This window comes from Pipistrellus hanaki (assembly GCF_964339955.1).
Source record: "Pipistrellus hanaki genome assembly, chromosome: 6".
Lineage (NCBI taxonomy): Eukaryota > Metazoa > Chordata > Mammalia > Chiroptera > Vespertilionidae > Pipistrellus > Pipistrellus hanaki.
Genome location: NC_140508.1, coordinates 52,564,844 through 52,578,521, shown reverse-complemented (window position 1 = coordinate 52,578,521; position 13,678 = coordinate 52,564,844). Strand labels below are relative to the sequence as shown.

Genomic DNA, 13,678 nt, shown 5'->3' with positions numbered 1-13,678 from the left:
GAGGTGCACACAGACTTCCCATTGTACCGACAGGAGTCTCAGGTTCACTCTCCTTTCCTCCTGTTATCTCTCTGTCTATCTCTACCTTCACCTCCATCTCCCTCACACACACCCCTAAGGGGTTCCTCTCGACTTCAGTTGCAAAACAGGAGACTGTCTTTCACAAGCACCAGGTGCAGTAAGAGGGCACCGCCATGTTCTGCCAACCCCCACCCTCCACCCACCCCAGGCAGACACGGCTGCAGTGGATCTGTTCTGGTGGGAATGTTCTGTCTGTGTCACCCAATGTGTAGTCATTAGACACACCTGGCAGGAAGCACACGGCGTGTGGCTGGTCCACCTGAGGAACCACACTCTCAGTGCTATTTATTTTCAATGACTTCTATTTAAATAGCCATATGTTCAAGGGACAGTGTGGCCCCACCAGATACACATCACCCCTAAGGTGCCCAGAACCCTGCTTTTCTAGTAAAGTAAACAGTGTGAAATCTTTAGCTGTTCTCTTCTACTTTCTGACAGTTTTAGTCTTTTTGAAAAGAGGTTTGTTGCAATATATTTCAAAGGGAAATAGGATGTGGTGTTTGGAGAAGACCCCAGGAGCGTTAACACTGCCTTCCCAGGAGCCATAGGCCCTTCTCGTTTCACCGCTGGGATACAAAGCACTTGGTTCCTCTGTTTAGGTACATGAAGTCACGTGCCTTTTAATCATCGCCTCGGTGTTTAAAAGAAAATCAACCTTGTGACTTTAAGTTTCTCTTCGTGGGTTTGTAACAACACGGTAAAGTCTGGGAAACTGGGGTGAGTGTTAAGTCACAATCCCTGCAGCACTTGATGCAGGAGGGTCGTTTCCTGAGAACCACAGGGAACCCATTTGGACGCACCTCACATGCGTCACTGAGTTGTCCTATGACCTGGTGGGTTGTGTTGCCTGCTCCATAGCAGGTTTTTCAAAATATAAAAATAGTCTGAAGCTTCTATTATATCTTCTCATAACTATGATCTGAGTTACTTGTATTGTCAGTTATGAAACCACGGGGAAGGTCTGTGGCCTGAAAAGCAAAATTTCTCCTGCCAAGTAAGTGCGTTTGTAGGAATATCATGTTCTCGTTCTTGATGAAGTGAAGAATGGATCTCATTAATCTTGCTGACCGGCGTCTGTCTGCACCTGTAGGTACGAAATGCTTGAGAAGCATTTGGTTGGTTATTAAACTTCAGGTAGCTGGTTTTGATGCTCGCAGAGTGGGAACAGGCTTTCGCCTGATTCGGTTCTGCAGCTCCCAGAGCGAGTCGGGCAAGTTTCTGTCCGAGGCTTTCCCGCTTCCATCAGAGCAGTAGCAGAGCTCAGCTTTGAAGAAGGGCATCCGCACAGACCAGGGACCATTCCTTCTGCAAGGCAAGTGTGTCCCTAAATTTAGAGCGAGGAAACCAAAAGGCAGGTGCAATTAGAGTTCTACAAAATTCTTCTCTTCCACTTCTTAACCTCACTGCATCGGTATACACATTAAACCCTGTTTTTACTTAAGAAGCTTTTCCCCCCACCTTCTCTAAAATATAGAAAAATGTCAGAAGATGGATAGTAGTGAAGTAAGTAATGATGATGCCTGGCTTTGACTCTGCTAGCTGGGGTTGGGGACCCTGTTCCCCACTTTACACACGGTCACTCATCTGTAGTCACAGAGCCTTTGGGCAGTGACTTCATGTAGCCAAGGACACTTCCTGTGTCCTCTGACACCATATACACAGGTCGAGGAAGGAGTCCCCGTGTTGAAATCTCAGCTCTGTGAGATTCATACTTTTCTTCTGGGGTCCTCAGTGTTGAATAGCAAGCATTTTCTCAGCCTTTATTTATAATCCATTCACGTTCATCACTCTGGCTAGAAGTAGAATTAACCAGTCTAGCCATCAGAGAGAAGAGTCAAAGTCTTCCAAAGTTTTAATTTCCCACATTTCAAAAGCCAGTCCTGGGCCTTGGCACTGAGCCCCACGCAGGCTCCACAGAGGTCTGCCCGCCAGCATGGGCGGGAAGGATCCTGATCCTCCATGTCATTGCCCCCCAGGGACCCGTGCCCTAACAAAAGCCACTGGGTCCTGGCTGTTGAGTGCAGATGTTGCTGTTTTTAATGGCTTTTATTGAAATAGAACTCACATAACATAAGATGTACTCATTTAAAATGTATAAATCCATGTGGGTTTTTTGGCAGATTCATAGGATTATGCAACCATCACAGCAGTCTAATTTTATAACATTTGTTCATCCCTCAGAGAAACCCTCCTGCCCATTAACGGTCACTACCCACCCCCCACCCCACCTGACTCTCCAGCCTGACTCAACCACTGGTGTGCTTGCAGTCTCTATAGATTTGCCTGTTTGGGACACTTCATATATGGGTAACCATGCACATATATGATTTTTGTGTGTGTCTGGCTTCTTTCCTGGAGCATCATGTTCTCAGTGTTCATCCACACTGTAGCACACATCATTGCTGAGTAACATTCCATCCTAGGAATTTACCCACTCACTACTAGGTGGACATTTGAGTTGTTTCCACCTATTGGTATTATGAAGAATGCTGCTAACAACATCCATGGGCAATGTTTTGTGTGGACATATGTTTTCATTTCTCTTGGGCATATACCTGGGGATGGATTGGATGAGTCACATGGTACTTCTAGGCTGAACTTTGAGGGCCACCATGCTGCTTCCACAATGGTCCTCCACCGTACTGGCTGATGAGTGTTTTGACTTCCGCACATCCTCGCCTGTGATAATTATTACAGTCTTTTTTATTGTATCCACCATAGTGGTGTGAAGTGGGACCCCAGCCTGGTTCCATTTCCCTTTTCTTAACGGATAACAATGTTGAGCATCTGTTACGTGCTTCCTGCCCATTTGTGTATCTTCTTTGGAGACATGTCTGTTCAGATTCTTGCCCATGCTTTGAATTGGGCAGTTTGTTTTTCTTTGTTGAGTTGTAGGAGCACTTTACATATGCCGGACACTGGTCCTTTATCGGGCCCACAATCTGCAAACACTTCCTCCGGTTCTCTGAGCGGTGGTTTCGTGCTCTCGGTGGTGTCCCTTGAAGCAGGACGGTTTCTGAGTTTGAAGTCCAGCCTCCCAGAACATCTTCTGTTGCTTGTGCTTTAAGAGCATATCTAAGGCTCACATCTGAGAAACCATTACGGAGGCAGCACTGGTTTTCATGACTCAATTCCATCTGATTCTCACCCTCAGTCAGTCTCTAATCCTTGTCATGCCATCCCTGCTCTCCAGTTGTTCTTTTAAAAGTAGCGTTTTGATGACTTATATGTGTCTTTATGGAAAGTACACAAATAAGTGGATTTGTAGGTTTTGCTTCCTTTCTGATGCTTCCTTTTGTCTAGACAAGTGGCTCTCAACCAGGGTGCCCCTTCCCACCCCGGATGGGGTATTTGCCAGCGTCCAGTTGTCACAGCGGCAGGGTGCCCCAAGCCTCCTATGGCAGAGATCAAAGATGCTGCTCAACATCCCACAACACACAGGACAGCCTTCACCATGACCAGGACTGACCCAGCCCAGAACTTCACCAATGTCTCGGCTGCCTGTGCACGGATTTCCCCGTCCTGCCCTGACCCTGTGTGAGGGGAGACATGGCTTCACAATGAGCCCGTTCACATGATCCCAGTCTTCATGTCTCTTCATGTTCTTTACTTTGATCCCGAAAGCTTTCAGTGTTTTGCTAGAATCCTTTGTTACTTATCCAAACCCAGCTTACAGCAAGAATAATTCTGTTTTTTAAGAAACAAACCAAAAATGCTGAGTAATAAGCTCTACATTGTAAGAAGAGTTTTTATTATTACCCCCCCGCCCCCCCCACACACACACACACACATACAGTTGAAGGACTGAGATTTGACCCCAAACACAGGCTATGCAAAAGGAGGGTGACCCTGCCCCCTGCATCCCAGAAAGGATCCCTGACTCACCAGATCTTCTCCCTTGGGACCCCTGATGCCCTAGAACAGTGGGAAGAGCATCTCCCAAGGCCGTTCAGTCAGCTGGGGTCTTTGGTTTGAGCTAATTCGATTTCCTCTGGATCTGATGGAAGCAAGTCTTCCCTGAGAGCAGACTCTCGCCTGGCTGTGATGGACACCCAGCCGGCTGCCTGGGGGCTCTGAGTGCCTCTTTGCAGATAACATTTATCACCTGACCATACCAGAGGAGGCATTTGAAAGGCACTATTGTTGTGTGTTTTTTTGTTTGTTTTTTGTTTTTGTTTTTAAGATATGCAGGAGCCGAAACCAGTTTGGCTCAGTGGAAAGGCTCAGTGGATAGAGCCTTGGTCTGTGGACTGAAAGGTCCCAGGTTCGATTCAGGTCAAGAGCATGTACATTGGTTGTGGGCACATCCCCAGTAGAGGGTATGCAGGAGGCAGCTGATTGATGTTTCTCTCTCATCGATGTTTCTAGCTCTCTATTCCTCTCTCCCTTCCTCTCTGTAAAAAATCAATTATATATATATATATATATATATATATATATATATATATATATATATATAAAAGCAATGCAGGAAATATACACTCCTCTATTTAGAGAGAATTTACAAACCCTTCCAACACTGAAGTCGACAAGATCCATCCCATGGTTTCCTGTTCAGGTCGGTGCACGGAACCAGTGAAGATGACAAAGGCTGTGAGCTCAGCTTGCACCCAAGATGCACAGGAAGGAGAGGCCTCAGGCCCAGGGAGGAGTCTTGGGGTGGAACAGGCCTGCACTGCACTCTGGGTAGTGACAGGAGGGGCACCAGGCAGACATGAGGAGGGGGGATGGGGTGCACACCAAACACATGGTGGGGTTTGAACGCTGTGCTACTCCAGGGCTCATTCTCTAAGCAAAGAACGGATCAACCAAACAAGACATGTTCATCACACAGGAATGAAAACCGTTGAGTAAAAAAGTATGGGGGATGCAGCAAACTACTTAATTTATAGTGATTATTGTGCCAATGCTATTGAATAATACATTTCATCTCTAGTAGAAAATATTTTTAAAACTACCTTAATTATAAGAATTTTTTCTCATTGCATGTCCCCCTAAAATGATTATGGAAAAGTAAATGGACTCTCACTAGGCCAGCCCTCACATACTTAGGCTGATGGAAGGGAAAATTGGCACAAACATTTTGAAGAGAAAAACCGTAATAGCTTCGAATAAATTTACCTAGTAGACACTGGCAGCCAGAGACACATTTGGGAATGAGGACACTTGGGACAGTGACACTCTGGAGGTTCCTGAGTTATGGAGTTGGGCCCTTCAGTTGTGTACCTGAGTGTTTACAACTTGTGGGAAGCTTTTATTTCTTTATCAGGAAAATTCCATTGCATTTGACACTCATCATCTTGATGTTCTTTGTTTTGCTTGTAGACATTTTGCTTGTAGACATATTAAAAATGTGTTAGTCATAAGGATATTTTTATGTTCGTGGGATAACAACAGTGTCAGGTCTCAGGAACAAGTTTCTTGTTTGAACAGAAATTAGTCACTAAATTTCCGAGGTCAACACGTACTTCCCCTATCCACCCCACTGTGCGCACGTCACTGATACTGAGGGGTAAGACCCAAGGTGGGGGTGAACCTTGAGGTCCTGACCCTCACCTCCACTCTGGGCCCCGCCTGAGGCCGCTCTAGGCTAGGTGGATGCTGTGTGGCTACAGGACAGACGTCCGTACAGGGCGGAGTCAGATACAGGTGCCTCTGCCTCTCCGGCCTGAGCCATGAACCTGGGAAGCTGGCACCACATGACCAACCTTCATCCTTTGCTTTAACTTTGAACCTAAAATGCCCTCCCCACATTACTTACCACTAGGGAGGAAAAACACTCCCAGTTCTCATTGGAAGACGCGATAGGTTGGAAGAGGTGACCTGGTAGATGCTAAAGCACAAAAAATTACATCCACAGTGGAATCCACATGTAGCTACATGATAATTATTAATTAGCCCTCAAATAAAACTATTGTTTTGTACTTAGTGAAGAATATGACTGATATCAGCAAAGAAGCCAGATGTGAAACAAATACATGTGAAAGAATGTATAGCTGATGAAAGAAACTATCAGGAAATTCTGTTCCCAGTTGCACTCTCTTCTAAAATTAAACAGGTAGATAAGAAACCATGTCTCTTAGCCCACCTTTGGTGCCCACTGCCAAAACAGAAATTGTCTATTTTGAACTGCTCTTAAATAAGATAAAACTGAACAGTTCTCTCGCCAGCACATGCTGGGTGCTAGTCACTGTGAGGTTTGGGGACTGAAAGGTGCATAAGGCAAGATCCCCATTCTTTTTTTTCTTCTTCTTTTTTTTTTTATATATATTTTTTAATTGATTTTTTACAGAGAGAAGGAGAGAGGAATAGAAAGTTAGAAACATTGATGAGAAACATTGATCAGCTGCCTCTTGCACACCCCCCATTGGGGATGTGCCTGCAACCAAGGTACATGCCCTTGATCGGAATTGAACCCGGAACCCTTAAGCCCACAGGCCAACGCTCTATCCAAACAGGTTTTGGCAAGTTCCCCATTCTTAACAAACATTCAGTGTCACAGGGAGAAAGGAATAAAGAAACAGGGTGTCTGTGACCATGTCAGATCTCCAGGGTAGGGGGTCAGGAAAGACACTGGGCCGGGTGGGGTCAGAGTTCCCAGACTTCTGCCTTCTCCAGGCTCCAGAGGCAGCTCCAGGCAGGGGGACAGCAGGTTGTTGTGGCTTATTCTCTAAGGATGGCTGTGGCTGTTGGCTCCAGCGCCCAGGAGGGTCCCTGCCTGTCCCTCATCCCCAGCAACACTGAGAAATGTTTTCAACTTGGTCAGTATGTCAGGAAAACAGGGTTGGGGTGAGAGTCAGCTCATTACTTTATCGAGGATGATACTCAGTTTCTTTTTGTGTGAAAATATATGCCCTGGAACAGAAGGCCTCGTGCTAGGGCTGAGAGGAGAAGCGGGAGCTCAGGATCCTCTATGGTAAATCCGCCTGAGCCAGGACTGAGCAATGGACCTGGGACTCTTCCGGACCCAAGGACGGATTGGGGATGTGGTCTTCGGCTCCAGAATCATGAGGACAGAAGCGCGGTAAATTATTTTGATGATAAAACATTTTTGTTTTGTTTTCCAGGAGGGTGAGGCCTCCAGAGGGGAGTCTGAGAAAAAGAGGAACCTCCGAGAACTCTCCCGGGAGCCCTCGGGGGACAGCGACGTGTTTGGTACGTGACACGCTGACTGGGGGCTGTGGTTTCTAGGATGGCCGTGTGTAAATGCACTGTCACCAGGAAGGTTTAGTTTCTCTAGTTACCTGGGCGATCTGTGAATCTGCTGTCCTTATTGACAGTGCGACTCTCGGGAGGCGGGCCCTTCCTCACCTCACAATCCTCTCCCGCCCTGACCACCCGGGGCCCGGGATCCGTCCCCATCTGCTGCTAGCTTGTTTTGTTTTATTTTGTGTGGATTTCCCTGGTTTTCCACTCTGTGCGACATTTCTAGAAGCTGCTAGTTCTTGTGTGTGGGCATTCGAAAGCCAAACATTTCCCATAAAAAAAATCACTAACGAGGAAGTGAAATTGGCCCAAAGCCTAGATAGTAGGGTGGTTATTTGAACTACGAAGAACGACTTGACTTGAGGTGCTGGGAAGTAACCATTTCCTATAAAACTGCATGTTCTTGGTGCCCCAGGGACAAAAGTTGCCTTTACATGTAGTCCTCTCTGCTGCCAGGGCAGAATGGACAGGTTCTCACGTGGTTTTCACTTGAAGGTTTTTGGCTGCACTGTGGCCTCATGACAGTGACACGCAGTGTTTCACCTGGGACTCATGGGTAGGCGGACACTCAGAGATCTGCCTCGTATTCCTAAAGCAGTGAGAACAGAGCGGGGTGAAGCCTGGGATCCCCCTGGTCTATCCAAGGGGAACAGAGCATGACATACATACAAATATTTGTAACATAAATGCCATGTAACGTGAACAAGGCCCGCAGTAGGCCTTTCCCTTCATGATGAACATGATACAAGTCCCAGGGCTCTTTCAAAGGCAGCCCTCTGTCCCCTTCTCCAAAGATACATATTCCACTTAGAGAATTATTACCTAGAGTTGAATGCGAAAACCAACGGAAATGCAAGCATTCCAATCATATTACAAACTCAGCTTTGTCTTTTCCGGGGAAGAATAAGCAGATTCTGCCTGTTTGATTTCCCTTGACTTCCCGATGCCTGGAGCTTCGAGCTGCTCACACGTCAGTGGAAGAGTGCACCCACACCTGCCATGCCACCTCCACGGCACCTCCATGGCATGCACAGCCCATACTAGGTTAAGGTTGAGCACAGCAGAGGGGAAGTGGGAGGATCTGACGATGTCTTCCCTTCATGTGACCTTGAGCAAGATGGCCCAGATGCCTCGTGGGTTCCATCACTCTGCCCGAAAACTCAGAGCGGTGCAGACGGGGAGGCCCCGCAGAGCTGCTGACATCAGCGTTTGAACCCGATAGTCCCTGTTCTTCCTGCTTCCCAGGAAGCCAGAGAAATCCCCATCTGCAGGGGCTGAGCCGCTGCGGGAAAGGAGCTCAATAATCCTGGCTGCCCACCTCCCTGCGTAGTCTTGGAAAATCTATGTGCGAATTCTCTTTAAATTATGGGGTGTTCCACAAACGTCACAGAGAATGACAACAGGCCCCTCCCACTTTACAAATAAAAGGCCTTTTCTTGACCAAACAGAAACCTCCAGAATGTGGTAGAGAGCCAAGCCTTCGTGATGTTCTCTGAGCCACGTGGGTCATCAGCATTCCTTTCACAAAAATGTCCCAGCCCCTGTGATTCATTTTGCTCCCGAGACAGGAGAATCGGGCTGTGAGAGAGAAGCAGGGGCCATTATCTATCACTGACTCATCGCTGCGGGTCACAGGCCTCCAGGTCTCAGTGTTGTACTGTCGATGGTCAGAGTCCCCTGAGAACCGAACTAGGGACCTTAGAGAGTGTGCAGCCGGGAGTGTGCAGCTGGGCTGAGGAGGCTGCATACTCCAATCACAGGTTGGACAGGGAGCCCAGACGTGCTTCCTCCTGGCCCTGTGAGGGCCAGCGTCCCCACTTACTCATCAATGCTCTCTAGAGTTTCGTTTACTTTTCCATTTCCTGGGAAAATCCCTCCGAAGGGTTGTTTCAGATCTAAGCAAACGACACACCAGGGCATGTTTTAAATCCCTTTCTGTGACTGGTTTTCTGACAGTGACACTCCAGGGTGGCTTTGCCTGGCGACCTGATGAGGAAGAGAACATTTTAAGGGTGTTGTCCAAGCTTTAGGGAAGCAGGTTGTTCTCTTTGGGGAAGCAGGTAGGCCCTTCACAGGCATTTTTTGAAGCCCACACCCAACACGTGACAGACACTGTTCTTGTCATTTGAAAACCAGGCAGGAAAGGCAGTCTCCTGTTCCCACCCTGCCCCTCCCCAGTTCCCAGTCATGGCTCCATTCAGGTCAGTGAAGTGAATGGAAGCCTTAGGTTATGCTGACAGGAAAGAAGTTCCCAATAGAGGGCGCCCCTGCTCTTTCCTGAATCCCTGGGCTCCTTCCACGGGTACCCAGGTCTCCAGGTCAGAGCTATAAGGATGGGCTTGTCCCATGGAGGTGCAAGTGCAGGCCTACAGCATCATGGGGAAGGACAGAAAGTACCGCCTCCCAGCTTCACCTGATAGCATCTTACACGGCTCAGTCCTGTGCAAAAATCAGGGCAAAATTCTACTGAAATCATTAGAAAATGCCCGCCAGTTCACTGCTCAAACAATGGAGCTAGAATTACCTTGCTGGTCCTGTGGCTCCAACAACAGAAGAGCCCGTGAACTGCCACCTGCATGATGGTGAAAGGGGTGCCCCTGGGCAGAGGCCCCGCTCACTGTCTACACCCAGATGCGGGTCCTCTCTCAGAAACCCGTCGAGACCTATAACAGTCTTTGTACAAACTTGGTATTTAATTATATGCATGTGCTGTTTTCTTCTTTTGCTTGATTTTCTGCTTTGAGGCTCATTTTCCTGAGGATGATGAGGTTGCTGAGACCTAGCCTGTGGCATCTGCAAGGATGGGAGTGTTTGGGGGACACCAATTCACCCTGAATCTCTGTCCCTTTCTGTCCCTAAGACAACCTCTGCAAACTGTTGTATTCACAAGGTCCTGTATCTTGACCGTGTGTCCTGAGGCCCAAACTCTTGCCTCTAGGCTGCTGCTGGATAGGTGATGTGCAAGCATGTGTGTGTGTGCAAGTATGCTTGGGAGGAGTGCATGTGTGTTGCCCACGTAGTGTGTGTGCATGCAAGTGCTCATGTGTATAGTTGCATGTGCAATTGTGCTAACATTTGTATGGGTGTATTTGCACACATGTATTATAATAATCTTTCCACAGACAGAATATCTCTGACACTCTGTTGCTTTGTTCTTTGAATTATGAGATGCCAAGACTACTTTCACTCCAGTGTTTCCATAGGAACGGTGTCCATGGACATGGGTTGTTGGTGTTGTTGTACTGGTAGTTGTTCTGAGCTGTAAACATGATTCCACATGGTGGTGAAACCAGGACCATGCTGTCCCTGTGGGTCGAGCAGTCTGCTCCCCACTGAGGAGCTCCATCCCCTGAGTCCTCAAATGTACGTCTCTGCCCTTCCGATGCCCGTGATGAGAGGACCACCTTACAAATGTCCCCAGTGACCACAGAGATGGGTGTCCTTGCAAACACCAGAGGCCCTGCCGGCATCCCTGCTCCCTGGGGCCACACTGATCTGTCATGGGGGAAGCTAGTTCCTGGCTTCTGCTGGGCTTTCAATACTTTAGAAACAAAAGTCCCTTTTTCACATTCTAAAGAGATACGGGAGGTGTCTCCAAGCAGGACTCACACAAGCTCCCAGCACCTTCCCTGTGTCTCCACAAGTGAGATCAGGTGAGGAGGGGGTGCCCAGCCCAGGAAAGAAGCCGGGCGGTGGGCAGCATGGCTGTGTGCTGGCAGAGAGGGCCCTGTGCCAGGAGGTGGGAGCGGGGGGGCTCGCCTGCTGTGTCCCAGGTTGGCAGAGCACACGCTGTCCCACTGGGTCCTGGATCAGATGAAGCTGTGGTCGAAAGGAGGCCATTTCCAGAGTGGTGACTCAGCAGTCCACCCTGGGAGAGAGGATCCCACTGCTGCCTGCCCTGTATGCCCACCCACAGGTCCTGGCCTTCAAAATGACATGTGCCCTAGGGGTCACTTAAGGCCAACAGAGCCACAATGGGACAGCTGAGCAACCTCCAGAACAAAGCAACACAGACCTCACTCAGGCACAAGTGGCAGCTGTGATGGGCGTGCCTGGAGGGCAGTGGCCTGTCCCAGCTTGAGACCCAGTGAAAGCAACCACATTAGGTTTCCATCAGAAAAGTTACTATTTTTAATCTCATCTAACACCCAATGGAATTTGTCGTGTGGACTTGGGAGTTGCAGTGTGGCTGTGGGACTCTCTCCTTCCGATTCCTCAGCCACCAAGTCCCCTGGGCTGGTCAGTGGCCAAGGGAAGGACAATCCCTGCAGAGGACCCAGCCCCAGGCAGGCAGCTCTCCTCATACCTCTCCCAGATGAGTCCCCACCTCTACCCCCTGCACTTTGGGAGGGGCCATAACCCATAAGGAACTGGAATAAGTGAATTTGCTTCTCCAATGAATCCTTGAGTTGGTGAGCCACACCTCTCCTTTCTCTAAGAGCTTCACCGTCAATATTTGCTAACCTGAAGAAGCAAGTTTTTTAAAAGGAAAATAAGCCCTGGCCGGTATGACCAGGTTGGGCATCTTTCCATGCACTGAAAAGCTGTCCATTCAATTCCTGGTCAGATCACACACCTAGGTTACAGGTCTGATCCCTGGTGGGGGCACATACAGGAGGCAACCAATCAATGTTTCTCTGTGTGTGTGTGTCTCTCCCACCCCTTCTCATTCCCTCTCTCTAAAATGAGTCAAACATATCCTCACATGAGAATTTGAAAAATTAAAATAAGACAATCCCCAGCTCTGGTTCTGGCCAAATACAGCCCTGCTCAAGATGCATGGGGGTCGCACCTGCCTTCAGAGATCAAAGGCTTTGGTGAGAATCAGGTCCCTGACTCTGCCCTGTGTCACTGCTGAGCCATCATAGTGTCACCACACTTCATCAGTGCTGCTGGGCCCTGATCCCCCACACCTGCTCCGCCAAGTGACCTCGCAGCCCCTGAGCTGTGGAGACAGTGGCAGGAGGCTTTTAAAGCACACAATGGATGTGACATGCTCTTAGCAGAATAATTTTGTCATTAAGGATATAAAGGCAATTTAGAGCTGCCTGTATCAGTCACCAGCAAGTGAAATGTAGGTAAATTGATGAAATTTTGGCACATTGAATCAGAATGTTTCATTAGGTAGATGTACTGCATCCAGGCTGTTCTTATTTCTCGGGGCTCAGTGCAACCATTTTCTGATCCTATAATATATGTAATCCTATATAATATCGATAAAAGCCTAATATGCTAAGTGCATCCTGCTGTTTGGTTGTCTGTCCAACCAATCAAAGCATAATTTGCTAATGATATCCTAAGGCCGCTCAACCTCTTGTTATGATGTGCAATGACCACCAGGGGGAAGATGCTCCCACTTGTAGGTTAGTTTGCTGCTATGGTCCTGCCGATTGGGACTGAGCAAGGCAGGCCGAACACCTCCCATGGTCCCTCCCCAGCTGGCCAACCTCCCACATCCCTCCCCAGCCCCGATCACGGACCAGTGGGGTCCCTCGGCCTGGCCTGTGCCCTCTCGCAATCTGGGACTCCTCAGGGGGTCACATTGACTTTCAGGTAGTTCCATCCTGAATAATAAAAGGCTAATATGCAAATCAACCAAACAGCAGAACAACCAATCACTATGATGCACACTGACCACCAGGGGGCAGATGCTTAACACAGGAGCTGCCCCCCGGTCATCAGTGTGCTCCCACAGGGAGAGCACCACTCAGCCAGAAGCCCTGAGCCAAGTTGACAGCTGGCGAGAACCTCTGCTTCGCAGAAGCACTAAGGATGTCCGACTGCCAAAGCCATCAGTCAGACCACCCCCAAGGGCTCCCGAATGCAAGAGGGCACAGACCGACCTGGTTGCCCCCAATTGCCCCCCCCCCGCCCACTGGCCTGGTCACCCCCAACTTCCTCCCCCACCTCCCAGCCTGGTTGCCCCTAACTGCCCCAGGGCCTGCTGGTCTGGTTGCCCCTCACTGCCCTCCTCCCCCACTGCAGGCCTGGTCACCCGCAACTGCCCTCCCTGCTGGCCTGATCACCCTTCACTGCCCCATCTACTTGCTTGGTTGCCCCTCCTTGCCTCCCTCTGCTGGCCTGGTTGTTGCCAACTGCCCCCACTGCTGGCCTGATCGCTCCTCATTGCCCCCTCTGCTAGCCTGGTCATCCCTCACTAACCCCTCTGCTGGCCTGGTCACCCCACACAGTCTGCTGTTCAGTGGTTTGGCTGTCCCTCACTAACACCTCTCCTGGCCTGATTGCCCCATGCAGCCTGCTGTTCAGTCATTACTGTGAGGGTGTCCTGACCAATTTTCACATTATCCTTTTATTAGTGTAGATTTTACCTCTAGTTGAAACCTTTTTTATTTAAATTGCTTCAAAAAAGTGTGGCTTAGTGTTCCATTTT

The 13,678-nt window shown here is 48.8% G+C and overlaps 1 protein-coding gene across 6 annotated transcripts in view; it reads left to right on the top strand.

The window, feature by feature from the left end:
- MBP (myelin basic protein) overlaps nucleotides 1-13,678 on the top strand; it is a 77,667-nt gene that overhangs the window by 20,422 nt on the left and 43,567 nt on the right. For all 6 annotated transcript variants that reach the window (XM_084887686.1, XM_084887684.1, XM_084887689.1 and 3 more), the window contains exon 3: nucleotides 7,149-7,236. In XM_084887686.1, coding sequence (XP_084743812.1) covers nucleotides 7,149-7,236 — 88 coding nt within the window. The remainder of the gene's footprint in view (nucleotides 1-7,148; nucleotides 7,237-13,678) is intronic.